Raw genomic sequence first — 17238 nt, 5'->3', positions numbered from 1 at the left:
TGCTCCAGCCCCACAGAAGCAGGGAAGCCAGCCTGACATCCTATCCGACTTGCTCTCGAAGAAATGCACCTGAGCTTGTAGAGAAGGGAGCAGGGCCAGGGAAGTCTCAGAAGGTGCTGAGGGTGGTTCATGTGACAGAGCCACAGTGTGGACAGGGCTGAGGAGGGGGAATAGAGATAGGAACAGGGGCTGTAAAAGCAGGTGGAAAGGACCCATGAAGAACTGGCTCATACACCAGCTGTCTTTCTTCCCTACATCTACTAGTATCTTTCTTACCATGTGTATAATTTTCATATATAACCACAAACCAAAATGAGTAATGAAACATTTTAAAAGATAGGGTTTATGATAACTTCAAGATGAGAAACTTATCGTACAAAGAAAAGGAACACACATTATTTTATGTATGTATGTATGTATGTATAACATTGAAGCTAGGTTTGTTGACACACACCTATAATCTCAGCTATTTGGGAGGCTCAGACAGGATTTCAAGTTCAGGGCCTACCTGACCACAGAGTTAGTTCAAGGCTTACCAGTAACTTACAGAATGAACTCATGGCTAGCCTGAACACTTGAGTGAAGCCCTATCTCAAAATGAGTCATGAGTAGACAAGGATTATTTCTGCACCAGAGTAACTGAGTTTGGCTTCAAAAAGAAGTTGAAACTCACTCAACGATTCCCACCTGAAAAACTAAACACATACAATTTTTTTGTTTTGTTTTTTAAAACAGGGTTTCTCTGAAGCTTTGGATTATTTTTTATTTTCAAACAAAAACTTCAAATTGGCTCAGCAGTTAAGAGCACTGGCGGTTCTTCCAGAGAACCTGGGTTCACTTCCCAGCACCCACATGGCAGCTTACAACTGCTGGTAACTCTACCTCCAGGGGATCTGACACCCCCGCAAAATATCAATGCACAGAAAGTGAAAATAAACAAAAACTTCAAATTGGGCCACTAAGCCAATTCCTGTTAATTCTGCCGCCTACCACAGATCACATGGGCTTGTCATGGCTATGCTAGTGGAAGGCAAATCCACACTTTTCAAGCCAGAAATTGTTAGGAGCCCACTGAGAAAGAAGCAGGCAACTAGAAGTCCAACAAAAGAAAACAGGTACTTCCAGGAGTAATCAACCTGGAGAGTAAGTTCTCAACTGGGCACTTACAGGATTTGATCAGGGTAGGTAAAAGAGGCCTACAAAAAAGTCTTTTTACCAGACTCTTGGTCTGCGGAATAGAGAGAAAATATCTTCCTGGGCTGTGGGTTACACTCTGCGGGGGACAGACCAGCAGAGAGCAGGGCTGGTAGGTACAAGTGGCTTCCTTTTCCACCAGGAGTCCCTTGCTGGCTATGGTTCTTCTTTGCTCTCTGCAGGTGGAGGGGCTCCAAAGATCTTGGCAAGGAGCCCTTTGTTGGATCGGGCCTGGTCCTGGGCGTTTGCCAGTCGAGTTCGTTCCCGCCCTCCTGGCCGTGCTGTCTTCCGGGCCCTCAGCTCCTGCTCAGTGGGACGTTGAGCAAATGTCCAGGAGCTATTCGGGCGAGTAGCATCCCCATCTGCTGCAAGGAAGCGTTTTCCCCGTTCGACACTTTGAAGATAGAAGTCAGTCTCTCGCTTTGCTTGGGCGACCTCTGCTCTTAGGCGTTGTCTCCGTACCTGGCGCTCAAAGGCAAGGTGTTCGCTGAGATGCGACCAAGTAAAACGATGCAAATACTGTGGCCAGGAAAACAAGAAAAGGTCAGGACAGGGAAGACCAACCAGAACTGGAGAAGAAACTGGGAGCTGTTTAGAGCTAGTAAGGGGTACAGTGAGTTTGGGCTAGGGCTGGGGGGACTAATGAGTGGCAGAGAAACCTAGAATCTCACCTTGAGGTTCCACAGGTCGTAACGGAAGGGGCTGCGCCTGCGGGCACCCATGGGCGTGTTATGTAGACTGGCTGCCACTCGCTTGGCTATGCGCTTGTCACGGAATTCCACCCAGCCTTCTGTATAGTCCTTGCTGTACTTGGCTGCCTTCTTCCCTCCTGCAGCCGCAGCTGCCTTCTTTTTGCGTCTCACAAAGCGGTCTGCGGGCCAAACATAGCGAACATCCTGGTCAAGCATCCACCGAGACACACCTCCGCTTGGTTGGAAGTTCAAACCTGCTAGCTCGGGTGTTAGTTCACAGCTGCTGATGGGAAAGGTGCAGACTGTCTTTTCTTTCCCTCATTTCTCTCTTCAAATGCAATTCCCTGAACACCAAGAGCCACACCAGTTCCCACCTCCGTCTCCAAACTGTGCACGTCAAGAGGTGGAAGAGGCTGAAGGAGGCTAATCATAATACACTATTTCAGGGATTACGTGAATATCAGGGGTATCTTCCAGGCCTTATTACTGCACTCTATTCGCCCACCCTCTCCATTTTCCTTCCCCCGCCCCAGCCTTCTAAGAGACGTGAATGGTACAGATTTCACAGCTAAGTAGGAAAAGTCTCTCCCACGCCTCATGCGTGTACAGCCTGCAATAAATTGTGCCCACCTGCCTGCATCGCCACCCTCTCCCTTCGACGCAGGGCTTACCTTCTGCCTGGAAGAAAACGCGTCCCACCTCACCGTAGGCGCTGAGCAGGTTGCGAACGTGCAAGGGCCGGAATCGCGGCGGGACGTGTCCCAGGTAAACAATACCCGGCACTACCCTCTTTTTCTTCTTGCTGCTGCCGTCGCAGTCCTCTTCCTCGGGCTCCTCCTGCTCCTCCGCCGCATCTGCATTCCCCTCTGCCTCGTCCTGCGATCCTCCCTCCATCGGCGCCTTTCGCTCTTCCACCAACGCCGCGGCTTTCATGATGGCGGATACGGGGCGCACGACAACCGTAAATGTGTCGCTACCCGATGACGCACATCCTGCGAGCGGATCTGCGGCCAGGAAGGGGAATAAAAGTGGCCTATGACGTAAATTTCGTGTGCTGGTCTGCAGCGTGGGGCTGGGACAACCCCGTGAATACCAATCAAAAGATGGCGTGGTCGGTTGCGAGGCAGCGGAGCCAACAAGGTAAACACGAATGGACGTTCAGAGCCGGATTCCAGGTCTGTGGCGGGGCGGAGCAGGGCGGAGCAAAGGGCGGGGTCTGGGGTGGGGCGAGAGGCAGGGGACGGGGCGGGGGCGGGGCGGGGGCGGGGCAGGGGCGGGGCGGACCCCACAGACTTCTCTCTTGAGTAAGAGGCGGAGCCACGGGCAGTGAGTCCCTGCAGAATGCCACCCCGGCCTGAGGCAATCTCTCGAGGACTATTTTTAATTTTTATTTTTTAATGTGCAGGAATATTTTTGCGTGCATGCACCAAATACGTGTCCTGGTGCGTCTCACGTTTTTTTTTTTTTGCAGAATTTGTTGGGAGAGTTTTGTGTTGCAGAGACCAAAACAGTATTTTGTTTGAGGACGGTGGTGCAAATAAGGTTGAGGGGGATAACTCATCTTTTAAAAAGTTTTACGAAGTTCAACTTGTAAATTTCAGTCAGAGCTTTGAAGTTTTCATTATTTGAAATTTCAACAGAGTTTTTTTTGTTTTTTGTTTTTGTTTTTTGTTTTTTTTTTGGTTTTTCGAGACAGGGTTTCTCTGTGGCTTTGGAGCCTGTCCTGGAACTAGCTCTGTAGACCAGGCTGGTCAACAGAGTTTTAAACATTTTAAAATTAAAGTTTTTGAAGCCGCGTATAAACTTGCACATAGAATTTTGGAATCGTAATTGGGTTTGTCCTTTTAAATTTTAAACGCGCCTCTGGTGACTTCAAATTTAACTTGGTGGATATTGAAATCTTTAAATGTGTTAGTTATTTAAAGATCTCTCCCTCACTTCTGTCGTGCGCGAATCTATTTCTATTGCCAGTTGATGAACGAAGGGTGAGGGGTAGCATCGCTCAGTTTTGCTCTCCTGCCGCTCTTCGGTCAGTACCCTGCGCAGCCTCGGGACAGCCGCCAGGGGGCGAGATCCTCACACCAGCCGCTCGCCTGCGCCGCTAAGTGGCCGGCTCTTGCTATTGGGACCCACGCGGTAACAGCCGCGGTGCCTCTGGCTCCTAAGGGCAGCCGAGGGGCCAGCGATACTGCCAGATTTCGTGAAATAAAAGTCCCTCCTGCTTTACGGAGCCTAGGACGACCCTGAGGATTAAGTGTTCCCTCGCCGAGGCCCGACATAATTTCTCATCTTCCATCGCCAGGAAGATTATAGAGAACTGAAGCCGGGACAACTGTGTCGGCAGGCTACGGGCGTTATTTGTAAAACTCGGGTGCATCTGAAGGCAGAATAATTAAACCTGGGTTTCTCGGGAGTTTGTTTTGGTGCTTTCATTGAACTTTCTGTTGGCTACCTCTGCTCCTTGTCGGGTGCGGGGAGAACAGACTCCTGCTTTTAATTTTTAACTGACTACTTCACCAGCAATGGTGAGGTGGAAAAAGGAAGTTAAGTTCCAGATCAGCCTGGCCTACAAGAGAGACCCTTTTAAAATTTAATTAATATTTTTAAAAAGTATGAATATAGTAGAGGATCGTGAAGAATCGTTGAATCGTCAATGATTGAACACGAAAATCTCATAGGGTTGTTATTGCATTTGCTTATTTCACACCACCTTCTGTAATTGTGTATGTTCACATGACATTGGTTCGCGGTGTTTTCCTTTAAAATCCTGGTAATCCAGTGGATAGTGAGCCATTTTCAAAAGGCAATTCCTTCGAGCCGGATTCGAACCAGCGACCTAAGGATTACCAACATCACACCTACAGTCCTCCGCTCTACCAACTGAGCTATCGAAGGAACATGCTAACACTGTTTTTAAGATTTATAAAATAGCTGGTAGATTTGTTGCAATTCATCTGATTTGTTGTAAAATAAAGGATAAGGAAGTGTTTTTGAAGTACTAGAGATTCTAAAATTAGCTAATGATCACACCACATGTGTGTAAGAACATGTTTGAAATGTGTGCTCTTAATGCATAAGTGTTTCTCATAGACTTCCAAAAACTGCTCCTAGGAATGTGCGTGCCCTGAATCCTTCCGGAGGGAAACATCATCCCCTTGATGCACTTTCCCTGCTGTGCTCTCCTTTCTCTGCTAACAGTGAGAGAAAATGACAGTGATACCAGAGGCAGACAATACTATCCTGAGCACAGTTGTCGCCCATTTCACCAGAGAAACACGTGATTCTCTCCCTTCTGAACGAAGAAAACCAGGGGTAGACACAAGTGCACGAGAGACCTTTAACGTGGATCTAGAAAAGGAGGGAAACTTGCTATTTTGCACAATTGTAATGAAGCAAATAAATGAAACATTAGACATACACCTCAAACAGTAATTTTAACCACTCCGTTTTTAAGTGTGCTGTCGTGCTTGGCTAATGAGCACCGATGCTGCCATTCAGCTTCCTGATCCTAAGACAGAAAAATGAGTACCATCGGGAAAAACAAGAAGCAATCCAGGGATATTTGTATGGGATATATGAATTATGAAAAGTTTATAAATTATGACATGTATGAAAATCTTTCTAGTATGTTTATCTATAAAAAATTATCTCGTTAAAATTGCAGGTCTAAACTAAATGTAGTTTATATGCATGAACTTAAATGGGCTCCAAATCTGAACTTCTAAAGTTGGTTAAATATATCGGTGCATATTATCTTTTGACAATAGAATCAATTCAATTGTCATTGAGTCTGTGCCATTAAAACAACTCTCCTTCGAGCCGGATTCGAACCAGCGACCTAAGGATATCAATTACCACCTACAGTCCTCCGCTCTACCAACTGAGCTATCGAAGGAAGCTGTCTAAGGCAGCTGTCAAGCACTTGATGATTTATGAAATAGCCGGTTGTTAGATTCTACTTTTGGATTCATTCAAAATGACAGCTACCAGGAAAGTCTCTTAAAATACTAGAACATCGCTTTTATTGTCCCACTGTGCTGTCCTGTCTCTCTAGGACCTCCTCCCTCTGCTAAAAGTGAGAGAAAATAGCAACAATATCATAGATAATGCATCCTGATACAGGGCTATTGCCCAGTTCAGCGACAAGCATGAAGGTAAGGGTGAATGCAACTGAATGAGACACAAAACTTGAGAGGCTTTTGACATGTGTTTTAGTTCTGTTCCTCTCACTGTGGTAAAATGCTATGACCAAAAGCGACTTGGGGAGGAAAGGGTTTATTTAACTTACACATCTTGCTCAGTCTACCATAAGGGAAACCTGGGCAGAAATTCAAGCAGGCAGGCACTTGGGAGCAGGAAATGAAGCCGATAACATGGAAGATACGTGCTGCTTACTGGCTTGCTTACTCAGCCTGCTTTCTTACACAAGCCAGGGCCACTTGCCCAGCAGTGGCACCGCCCACAGTGGCACCACCTACAGCGGGCTGCGCCATCCACATCAATCATTCATCATGAAAATTCGTCATGGAAATGCCCGCAGAGACTTGCCTACAGGTCAATCTGGTAGAGGCATTTTCGAAACTTCTTCCAGATGACGAGCTGTGTCAAGTTGACAAAACCTAGCCAGCACTGCATGTATTTAGGAATGGAGTGGCGCTTGTATATTGAACAATTATCCTGGAACAAAAGTTGATAAATGTAAACATCCCATATTTAAGTATGCAGTTATGCTTGCCTAGAGACCACCTATGGGCCACTCAGCTTCCTGGTGCCAAGACAGAAAAATGAGTCCCGTGGGAGAACATGGCAAGCCGTTCAGGGAAGCTTTTATTTGTTTGTTGGAATTTATACGTTGTAAAGTTTATTAATTATGAGAGGTAAGGAAAGCATATAGAATTTATGGAAATATTTCTAGTATTCTGGAGGTCTGCGACACGTACAGCGATGTCGAGGATTCCGGGTTTCGGCTAGTGTCGGAGACTTAAGCAGAGAGAGGGTGGGGAGCTGAGGGAAGGCTGTAAGGAGCTGAGGCGGTCTAGGTGCTCCAGAAAACCTCTAAGAAAGAAAAACCAAAACGCAGATCTTTACGGGCTCTGCCTAGATTCTCCTGCTTCAACCTCTCCAGTTGCTGGGATTCCAGTATAAGTATCTACACCCATCATCAGTCATTTGGGAGATGTTAATCGTCTTCGCCCGTAGTGGGAAAGAGGAGGAAGAGGAGGAGGAGGACCGGCCCCTCTTTTATACCCTCACTGGGACAATCTCACGGTCCCTAGTGAGAGGATCTCACATTTTAGGTGTGCACCACTGTCGGAGGTGGGTGGAGTGTGTTGGGGACACACTGTGCAAAAGGGACTGAACTGATGGCTTTCTCTTGGAAATGGTACGTGACATTTTGCTTTGGGGTATGCTTGGCATAGCCTCAAAATTCTTCCTATGCCAAGACCAACTGGTCCCGACCACAGAGGACCCCACTGGCTGTCGCCTATGTCCTGATTCCTGGGAAAAAAATAAAGTCTTGGGAGCAGGGTGACCCTTGACATTCTACATATCCAGTGGGTATAAATTAGAGGAACTAGAGCAACCAGGAGGCAGTAAGTAAGTGACGGGTTAGCAAAGGAAACTTATGCTTTAGGGGAGACTTATTAAATTATATGTTCCTTACCATCAAAACACTTGTCCTTCGAGCCGGATTCGAACCAGCGACCTAAGGATGTCTCAGGAGAGGGTGAAACTCCACTACAGTCCTCCGCTCTACCAACTGAGCTATCGAAGGAGATGAAAAACCTGTTCTTAGGAATATTATCTCTATTTTGTTAAGTTGCCATAACTATTTTTAAAGTAATCTCTTTAAACAGTTGGAATATTTTATATAATAATGTTGATAGTTTCATGGGTATATATAAAAAAACAAAACAAACTAGTAAGATTTGCTGTCTCCTAGATACTCTGTAGCCTGTCCTTCCTCTTAGACTTGTCCAGGTTTGCTAGATAAATGGTATGGTTGCATTAAGTTTGAGACAACTGAAGAAAGTAGTGGTGGGTGGGGGAGAGCAATGACCTTTTGTCATTTTGGTGCCCTGGCATTTCTTCCCGAAAGTCGGGAAAGTGGTGCCATTTAGTGACTGTCAACACTTCAGAGTAGGATGTAAAACATTCCTCATCTTCGAGCACCCCTGGAAATCGAGAGTTTGGAAAGGTAACACCCATCCCAGTGTTTCTGGAAACCCAAGCTTTGTTCCTGCTGAAGACCTCGGGCCATGAGTGTAACCACGCCAGCAGATGGGGACGTACGTGCCTCGGGAGTGGACTACCCTGCTCCTGTTGCACGCCTACACTTCTCAGTGTCGTTTGAAGGTTAAATATTGGCCAGAGTGGGCAGACTCTGTCCAGTAAGGAGAAAGAATCTCGACAGTGGTGAATAGCAAGTCAAGTCTATGAGAGGAATAATAGTTCTGTAAGATAGGAATATGGTTTTAGCATCTGAGATTTAAAATCTTTTATGTGGAGGGAGCTTCTTTCCACAGAAAGTAATTTTCTTTTTGTCAACCTTGACTGTAATAAATAAGCAAAAGAGAAAAGCAAACGTTAAGCGTGGTCCAAAGACCCTGGAAAGGCTTGTGTGGGCGCCTTGCACAGCTCATAGACACAGGATCGGGTTTTTGGTTGTGTGTTTCTCTTTCTTTTCTTTCCTTTTCTTATTTGTTTATTCATTATGTATTCCTATTTAAAGGAGATTTTTTTCCAGCTCTGACTGGCCTGGTATTCAGGAAATGGCCCAGACGGGGCCTCCAACTCAGCCCCAACCGGCTCAAGAACCAGTGGCTTAAATATGTTGCACCTTCTCCCTTTCAATTTTTATTATCTTACTCCGATTTTAATGATTTTTTTTAAAAAATAAACTTTAAGCTCACAAGAGGAAGCCTCTTTTGCTGAACTTTCAGAAGAAAAGGCAGCTGCGCTTATTGAGTGGGGGTTTCACCTGCTCTTCTCATCGATGTCAGGCCTCTGACCATGTCTAGTCCATCCCTCTGCTCACCACCAGAGCCCTAGCTAAGACCTGGAGGTCCACCTGATACTCGGCCTCCAGGTCCGAGGTAGGGCTCTGGGCTAGACATTGCCAGCTCCGTAAGTCCAGAAGGAAAAAAAGCAATTACTACTTCTCTCTTTTTGCAAAGACTTCTCTAGTCTGAATATATATATATATATATATATATATATATATATATATATATATATATATATTCCTAGCCGAAGGTAGTGGAATATTCCTGAAAGAAGGCAGGGCGCCAAAGCCCAGCCTCGCCGCCTGGGAAACTAGTGTTTTTCTCGGCCGAAAGCTTATTTTCCCTCTGGCATCTGGTTTGTGTACACAGGGTCCCAACGTCAATTTCTTGCCAATCCCAGCACCATTGTTTCAGTGATCTCCGCGTCCTGGCCCCCTGAACGTACCCCAGTGCCTTCCGCCGAACAGGCGGTACTGTCTGTCGTCTGTCCCGGGCGGAAGTCACCTCGAAACTGTTCCGCGAATACCAAACCACAATCACACACTTTTAGCTTCGTTTTGCTATGGTAACCCAAGCTGGTCTCAAAGAGGCCATTTTCCTCTTGCCTCAGGACCCCTTTCTTCTCCCTACTTGCAGTTCTGGGGTTACGGAACACCACACCCAGCCCAGGAAAAACTTTCTTAAATGCGACATTTCACCTTCTCCATTTCAGTTTTATCATCTTGCCCAGATTTCACTGGGCTTTTAAAACCAAACGTTAAACCCCGAAAAAAAAAAAGTCTCTATTTGGTGGATTGAAAAATACTGTCCGGTATTGAATTACATCCAGATATGAAAAGGGAGCAAGGCAGCAAGCGTGCACCACCAGGTGGGGAATTAGCTCAAATGGTAGAGCGCTCGCTTAGCATGCGAGAGGTAGCGGGATCGATGCCCGCATTCTCCAGTTTTTCCACCCTTCGGGGGTTTTTTTTCCCCCCAATCATATTTTTTCAGAGCAAGAGCAGCTTGCTGGAGGCACCACCTCCCTCACTCTAAAGACCCCTTTTAACTCCTCGGGTTCCCTCAGCAACCCGGGAGGGCCTGCTTGTTGCCACACTCTTCTATGGGAAATGGCCGACTTCTTCGAGAGATTTCCCTCACGACTTGGAGAGCTGGAGTTTTGTTACTTTTGAGAGAATTCGCAGGTCTACATTCAGTTATTTGATAATATCTCTTTATTCACTATTTCCCGTTTTCCGATCAAGTTCTTAAAGCATTCCCCTTTGCTAATAAGATGAGGAGTCTAGGTGTGTCTGAATCTAGGTCGTTTGCTTATTTCCTTCAGTTGTAGAACATCCCAGAACACTGTACAAGGTATGGAAAGAAATGGGTGGGAACTTACTGTGCCTTGCAGAGAAGCCTAGTCCAGGACTATCTAATACATTTTGTATCTGAGGCCCAAACATTATCTTTGAAAAAGAAAATTGGATTTTTTTTTTTTTTTGCCCCCAACACACTTTCAAAACACAAGAGCTTCCGGAACTGCCAGCTCAGACAGGTCTGCAACTAGGCCGGCCTCGTGGTTTTTCATGTTGGTAACTTAAGATCATTATGGTTTACAACGAAAATTGAAAATAATTTGCTACGAGAATAAAAGTTCTGACACATGGGATGGAAGGTGCAAGAAATCTTGCGTAACTTCTGATCGACCTAAAACCTTTGTCAATTACGTTGTCTTACTTGCTCTGTTTGAGAGTCTTCCACATTTTTGTATCTGAGATCACATTTTTGAGAGCAGAAGTAACGTAGTTTAGTGGAATGAGCACAAAACTAGCAAATACGTTCTACTGATACTGAGCTGTCTTTAATCTCCTTTTGCATTTCTCTCCTAAAGCTGCCATTTCTTTTCTAGCAGTGCCTTCTGTTTTGTTTTGAAAACAAAGGCTCACCTTACTGCCAAGGCAGGCCGGAGACTCCTGGTTGATAAACCCGCTGTTACATCAGCCTAGCGGTGTTTTAGAAGCCCTTGCAGCTCATTAAAATCATTTGCATACCTTTTGAAATTAGCACCGGTTGTAAAATATCTCCAGGTGATTCTGATATGCGCCAGGTTTTCCCAGCTGCTTGAAAACAAACAACAACAGCAACAATAAACCACCGTAACACGGTAAAGCTAAGCAGATTGGACAGTTGCGGCTGAGGAGCTTGAGCCTGAGGTCCGGCTGCTGAGAACTCTCCAGCCACTTGAGGGCGCGCGTGCCCCACCGTTTGCCCGAGGGCCTCGCGCGGGGTTTGAGGGCGCACTCCCGGCTCCAGACCCCGGCCGAGACGGTGTTCCTGGTTCCTGTCCTCAAGGGACAAGGATCTTCAAAGGGATGAGATTATGTGAGCTATTAAGTCGAAGCCTGCTTGCAAGCATTAAAAATTATTACAGCGAATAAGTTTTAAAAATTATATTCATTTATCTGTACATCGAGAATAGTGTTAATCTGATTCAAATATTGAAGATGCCACCCAATTCTCTAGAGGGTGCACAGAAAAAAAAATTGCCAAAACTAGGGTCTCCTTCGAGCCGGATTCGAACCAGCGACCTAAGGATAACTGGATTGCTCAACTACAGTCCTCCGCTCTACCAACTGAGCTATCGAAGGGCCCACGTGTATTTTCTTCCCACTGGGGATGCCATCTCTGCGTCATTAGACCCTGTGTCTTATTCATTGTATAAGAGGTTTTTTTTTTTCTCTCTCTCCCTCTCTCTTTCATTTTTCTTCTTCTTAATTTAGTGCCTCCTCAAAACCAAATTTCTGTCACTTAGTGCCTTGGCCCCAGAAGAAAATGGAGTTTGAAAACCAAGGAAACAAAACTATTCAGGACTTTGCGAGGACCAACTTTTATTGTGGTGAATTTAAACAGCCAGGTTTTGCCCCATATCAGCAAGATTTGAAACGTGTTAACCTCGATTTGCAACAAGAGTCTGTGACTGGCCCTGATGTAGTTGCTGCGTTCTCCTCCAATCCCAATACCAGGAAGTCAGGGCAGGGAGAACTCGGTGAATTCCACGGAGTGAGTTGGGGGACAGTCCAAGTGAGAGCCTTCATAAACAAACAAACAAACAAAGATAGGATAGGGTAGGGTAAGATAGAAGAGGATAGGATAACAGGATTTTCTGTTTCTTTCACCTAAGGCCCAGTCGGCCCTGCAAACTGCACTGAGTCCCTGCATCTCTGTATCCTTTTTTTGTCTCTCAAACTGTCACGGTGGTCTAAAGAACGCACTTGCCTGTACGGATGGAAGAAACACTGTCCCTGAATAGGCTCGGTTGCTCAGTGATTTCTCAGTCTGTGCCCTTCATCCAGAGCCTTGCTAAGTTCAAAGGTGATCCTGCGCCTAGCCGGTCCAGCAGCGGGCCCCTCGGATGACTGCCCTCTGGTTGGTGTTTCTTGTGTCTCGCCAAGGAGCTCGTGCACTGCCTGCAGATGACCTCTCATGAGGAAAGCTCACAGAAGATTTCCTAAGTCAATTCACTCACATTGACTGATCATTTTATATATAAAAGATGATGTGCATTCAGTCGAGCAAACATTCAAGTACCTCCCGAAAGACTGAGCATCACAGGCTGTTTTTCTTGGTTGCTTGTCTTCCTGTTGTGAACTAAACTGTGTCTGTATGGAATTCAGAGCACGAAGCCTTGACCCTCGGTGGGGCTGTATTTGGAAGAAGGAAGTAATTAAAAGTAAGTGAGGCTAAGAAGACTTCAGATCTAATAGAACTGTGTCCCCAAAAGACCCTGCGAGGGAGCTTTGCCAGAGAGTTGAGCACGAACTTCCTGGTCTCCCACTAGGAGAAGAGACAATCTCTTTATTTAAACCACCTGCAATCACCTAACTCCATTTGTCAATCGATCTGAAAGACACTAGGGCTTCGCGCACTGTAGGTGAAATCCACTGTTGATGTTTCACTGCGTACATTCGAGCCACATCAACAAATCTAGGGAATCCGTCCTCCTAGTTTTCTATACATGGTTGTGTTTGCCAGACCTAGGGAGCTGCCTTTCTGAACAGGGAGCACGCGAGTTGTTGTTGTTGTTCAATGGAATAGCTAGACTATGGTGAGACATGACATATCAAGTGGAGACATTAATATTTGGGTTCTTAGGTGCCGCGCCAGCACGGCAACTGTCGTTTTTCTGAGCGAGGGACGTCGGGATTAACACACAACACAGCTCCAGGTTCTGCAGACAAGCCTTTATTCCACTTTCTCACACAGCATATACAGCCATCAACAGGGGAGGCCAGGCCAGCAAAAGCAGGAAGCTCATCACCGTAAACATCCTTAGAAACATTGCTGAAAACAACAGATTGTTCCTGTTTTTTGTTCCTGTTTTCAACCAACCGCAAGAGTGCAAAACCGATCAAGTGGGGGTGCGAAGGCCTGTCCTCTAGGGACCCAACACTTAGGCAAAGGAAAAAGGAAGGCTTGGATGGAGAGCATGGGGAGGGTGACTGGTCATTCAGAAGGGGGTGTTTTTGCAAGGCAAGCTCAATGGCCTCCTGACAGTGTTAACTGGAAATGCTGTAACCGTTACCATCGAAGCCCCTTCGCTTTGATTATCTACCAGTCAACTCTGGCTATGAACTTAGTCTTTCAGATTTTGAAAACAATTGAAAATGCGTCAAACCACATAGTTCTATTTCTTGCTATGAATTTATGAATTTGACAGGCAACCGAGCCGACTCAGCCTTCCTGACAGACACGTGATCAGCTGTCCTACCTCTACTTTGCTGCGGCTCTGCGGTAGTTCATCACCTGCCAACAGAAGCCTCCTCACCGAGCTGGTCTGCATTACTGTCCCCTTCAGGTCTGTTCTTAACACAAAGAGTAAGGAAGCCGGTCGACTTGGTAGGTGGAGAACGCCAGCAGAAAGCATTGGTGGATCACAAAGCGGGAGGGCCCTGGATAAGGCCTTCGGAACTGAGCTTCTAGGACTACGCGCAGAGTCAAGTTAGCAGCAAGGTCTGGGCTCTGGAAAAGCCCCAAAGATCCAGGAAAAGTTCTATGGTTAATGGGGGCGGGGGGAGGGAGGAAGGAAGAAGAAGAAAGAGAGATCAAGATAGAAAGAGAAATAGAAAGAGGAAAAATAGAGAATGAGAAAAGAAGGAAAACGTAAAGTAGAATACAGAGTAATAATTTGCTGCATTTTTTTATTATTACAGTTTCAGCTTACCTAGAAAACTAATGTAAGTGACAAAACAAAATCTAAAGTTGCAATTCATGACTACCTTAAGGGGGCGAAAAGGATACACATTCTCTTATGAAAGTGTAGAGACACAAAGCTACATGTGCCCGGCTAGCTCAGTCGGTAGAGCATGAGACTCTTAATCTCAGGGTCGTGGGTTCGAGCCCCACGTTGGGCGCAACTATTTTAAACTTGTGACAAATTCTGTATTTTTATGTATCGTTACTGTATAATTCATTACTATTGATAGAAGCAAAAACTATTTTCAGGGTTTGTAACTTTAAAACAATTGTAATTGCGACATCACTGCGAGCACTTATGGTACTGAACGTTGCGCCATGCAGAATTTAGAACCCTTGACTTTGGACGGCGCAGAGCTTCCTGACCTAGCGAGACTCTGAGTGAGACCCACTGAAAGAAAAAGTGAAAGTCAAATCTGAAAACAACTGATTTTAATTATGAGATTTCAAGATACAAACCAAAAAGAGTTCATAAAAAGCGGGCTTGCAAAAGAGAATGCGACACTGCCACCATTATGGGTACAGCTGAGTTTAAACTTTCAGTGACCGAAATAAAAAAACTGGGCTCGTCCGGGATTTGAACCCGGGACCTCTCGCACCCTAAGCGAGAATCATACCCCTAGACCAACGAGCCTCTGATAGCAACTGTTTGCTACTTTTCTTAATTATTTAACAAACTCTATTTGTTTCTCCCGAGTAGATGTTTAGTATATATTACTTTTATTGCCTTTAACTCTGGTGATATTTTGTTTTGTTTACTTATGTTATTTCCGATAAGCGTGGTTACTTGACTCTTCCGGAAGTTCCTTCGGTAAATCTCTGAGGACTGTATAAACACCTCTTGACCCACCCTTGTAAGAGAAACAATCGTAGCGTTTATTAAGAACAGTCTAATTCCTTCTCAGATTTACTTAAAGGCTGTCTGGAAGCAAAACCCAAAAGGGCCCATTTGTGAGCAAACACGAAACTGAGTCACACGTGTCAGCAGGAGGCTGGTGGGGAAGCCGCCTGCACTGTCCGCAAACCCACTTGGACCTCAAGACGACTTGACCCGGGAATTTTTCCCTCGGAAGATACTGCGAAGGTGGAAAACTTCACTACCCGAGATATACAGCCAGGAGTTCACGAATAAACAGAAAAATCAGCTGTCCAAGGAATGTAGAGATTAATAGGATTGGAATCCTGAAAAAAAGACAGAAGGAAAATGGGTCTGGTGAAAGGAGAGGAAAAACGTCAAGAAATAGACTGAGCAAAGGGGCGCCTAGTTTCACCGAACCAAATCAACGCTCTGACAGGCTAGAGCAGATTCCGAAATGGGGCTTAGCCTTTTCTTACTGAAAAGAGAAAGAGAGGGGGGAGGAGGGAGAAGGAAGAAAGGCAGGGAGAAGGGGAGAGGGGGGAGAGAGGGAGAGGGAGGGAGGGAGAGAGATAGAGAGGGGAGAGAGAGAAAAGAGAAGAGAAGAGAAGAGAAGAGAAGAGAAGAGAAGAGAAGAGAAGAGAAGAGAAGAGAAGAGAAGAGAAGAGAAGAGAAGAGAAGAGAAAAGAGGCGTTCCCTTCCCTAGTCTCGCCCCAGCAGAGACACGCAGAGTAGCCTGCTCACACTAACCTTGTATGCCGGGGCTGGATACTTTGTTTACAGACCATTCCCAGGCAAGGTTCAAGCCCTCAACAAAGCGGTGAGAACACTTTTCCTTCTAATGAACTCACACTCAACTCGAAAGATGCACTGCACACTGTTCTGCCTTCTTAACGTGAAGGTACTGAGCAAACACTCTGACCAGGGAAAATGAGTCTCTTACAGTTTAGCGTAGTGAGACGGACCCGCTGCAAAACATTTGCAGCCTGATTGTAATAGCTGTCCTGTAAGACTAATTCTTGAACAATTTGCTTTTCCCTCTGGAAATTTCATGCAGTTCATTTCTCAAAGTTGGAGGAGACAGAAGCCAGGGGTAGCAAAAGAAAAACACATCTGGCCCGTACGGGGATCGAACCCGCGACCTTGGCGTTATTAGCACCACGCTCTAACCAACTGAGCTAACCGGCCGACGGTACTAGTAGGGCTCCAAAATTATTATAACAAGTTTATACAACATTTGTTATTTTTGTTTTTTGGTTTTTTTTCTTGGTTCTGTTGGAAATTATGTTGGTATATTTGGGTATCTGGATTTCCCTCAAGGAACTAGACTTTCTCCGTTTTCTCAGTTGTATACTGAACTTTTATTTGTGCCATGAAATATTGGATTAGTGACATCTCCTCGTTTTTTATTTCAAAACAATATTACTTCTGCCCTAGCCAGCCAAACACCACAAATAGCCATTCATTCTGGAAAACGGTCCATTTTCTAGAATTCTTTGCTTCTCTCATTATGCATGGGGGTGTAGTTTTCGACGCTCTAGGATACATTTGTTTCAGATAAAATGATATTAAAAGACCTTAAAGCAATACTAGGCCCCTCGGTGCTAGCATCCGGCTCTATTAGCTGTAGTTAAAAACAATAACAATATGTAGTGCAGGACGTAATATGTAATGATTTGAAATCTTAAAATGTTAGGTATCCTGTTTTCAGGGAGAAAACAGAACTGGAGATGCCGGGGATCGAACCCGGGGCCTCATACATGCGAAGCATGCGCTCTACCACTGAGCTACATCCCCAGCCGCTGTCATGTGGGCTTTGAGGATCGCTCCAATTTTTGAATTCGCTTTTTCTTTCTGAAACTGAATCTTAAATGCTTTCTGCATAAAACAAAATCTTGGGGGAAAAAATCTTGAAATTGTTAGAGACAATAGTCACCTGCTTTTTAAGTACAGGACACCGTTTAGCCATTGATACTGGTCATTTCACTACCTGTATAAAAGAACCACCTAGAAATTTGACGAGAAAAAGGAGAGAACCCTTATTTAAAAGCTTCTTTCTTTTCCATTTTTTTCAAAAGCTTCCACACCTCTTCCACCTCTCATATCATACTCAAAGAATGTAGCCCTAAACAATTCAGTTGCTCACTTACAAGGTTCAACAGGAGTTTGAAAATGATTTTGCTTGGGCCTACATGTAAAGTATTGGTTATTGTTCTGGAAAAAAAAACCTTAGGAATAGAATGTGGGCGTTAGG

The 17238-nt window shown here is 45.3% G+C and overlaps 1 protein-coding gene and 8 non-coding genes across 9 annotated transcripts; 1 reads left to right on the top strand and 8 right to left on the bottom strand.

Moving 5' to 3' along the window:
- Positions 1 to 405: 405 nt before the first annotated feature.
- LOC142848258 (activator of basal transcription 1-like) lies at positions 406 to 2867 on the bottom strand. The gene is made up of 3 exons (XM_075970063.1): positions 2558 to 2867; positions 1866 to 2065; positions 406 to 1713 (listed from the first exon to the last, which is right to left on the bottom strand). The coding sequence occupies exons 1-3, from the start codon at positions 2817 to 2819 to the stop codon at positions 1351 to 1353; spliced, it is 825 nt and encodes a 274-aa protein (XP_075826178.1). The 5' UTR covers positions 2820 to 2867; the 3' UTR covers positions 406 to 1350.
- A 1827-nt stretch (positions 2868 to 4694) lies between these two features.
- Trnay-gua (transfer RNA tyrosine (anticodon GUA)) lies at positions 4695 to 4781 on the bottom strand. Its single transcript is given in 2 exon segments — positions 4695 to 4730; positions 4745 to 4781. It is a non-coding gene; the product is annotated as a tRNA-Tyr (tRNA).
- Positions 4782 to 5696: 915 nt separating this feature from the next.
- Trnay-gua (transfer RNA tyrosine (anticodon GUA)) lies at positions 5697 to 5781 on the bottom strand. The gene is given in 2 exon segments: positions 5697 to 5732; positions 5745 to 5781. It is a non-coding gene; the product is annotated as a tRNA-Tyr (tRNA).
- Positions 5782 to 7565: 1784 nt separating this feature from the next.
- On the bottom strand, positions 7566 to 7662 carry Trnay-gua (transfer RNA tyrosine (anticodon GUA)). Its single transcript has 2 exons — positions 7626 to 7662; positions 7566 to 7601 (listed from the first exon to the last, which is right to left on the bottom strand). It is a non-coding gene; the product is annotated as a tRNA-Tyr (tRNA).
- A 2101-nt stretch (positions 7663 to 9763) lies between these two features.
- On the top strand, positions 9764 to 9836 carry Trnaa-agc (transfer RNA alanine (anticodon AGC)). Its single transcript has one exon. It is a non-coding gene; the product is annotated as a tRNA-Ala (tRNA).
- Positions 9837 to 11435: 1599 nt separating this feature from the next.
- Trnay-gua (transfer RNA tyrosine (anticodon GUA)) lies at positions 11436 to 11523 on the bottom strand. Its single transcript is given in 2 exon segments — positions 11436 to 11471; positions 11487 to 11523. It is a non-coding gene; the product is annotated as a tRNA-Tyr (tRNA).
- Positions 11524 to 14690: 3167 nt separating this feature from the next.
- Trnap-agg (transfer RNA proline (anticodon AGG)) lies at positions 14691 to 14762 on the bottom strand. Its single transcript has one exon. It is a non-coding gene; the product is annotated as a tRNA-Pro (tRNA).
- A 1336-nt stretch (positions 14763 to 16098) lies between these two features.
- Trnai-aau (transfer RNA isoleucine (anticodon AAU)) lies at positions 16099 to 16172 on the bottom strand. Its single transcript has one exon. It is a non-coding gene; the product is annotated as a tRNA-Ile (tRNA).
- A 537-nt stretch (positions 16173 to 16709) lies between these two features.
- Trnaa-cgc (transfer RNA alanine (anticodon CGC)) lies at positions 16710 to 16781 on the bottom strand. The gene has a single exon. It is a non-coding gene; the product is annotated as a tRNA-Ala (tRNA).
- Positions 16782 to 17238: the final 457 nt, after the last annotated feature.

Source organism: Microtus pennsylvanicus, chromosome 4 (genome assembly GCF_037038515.1).
Source record: "Microtus pennsylvanicus isolate mMicPen1 chromosome 4, mMicPen1.hap1, whole genome shotgun sequence".
Classification (NCBI taxonomy): domain Eukaryota; kingdom Metazoa; phylum Chordata; class Mammalia; order Rodentia; family Cricetidae; genus Microtus; species Microtus pennsylvanicus.
Note: the sequence above shows the minus strand (reverse complement) of the source record. Positions and strands in the feature narration are given on the sequence as shown.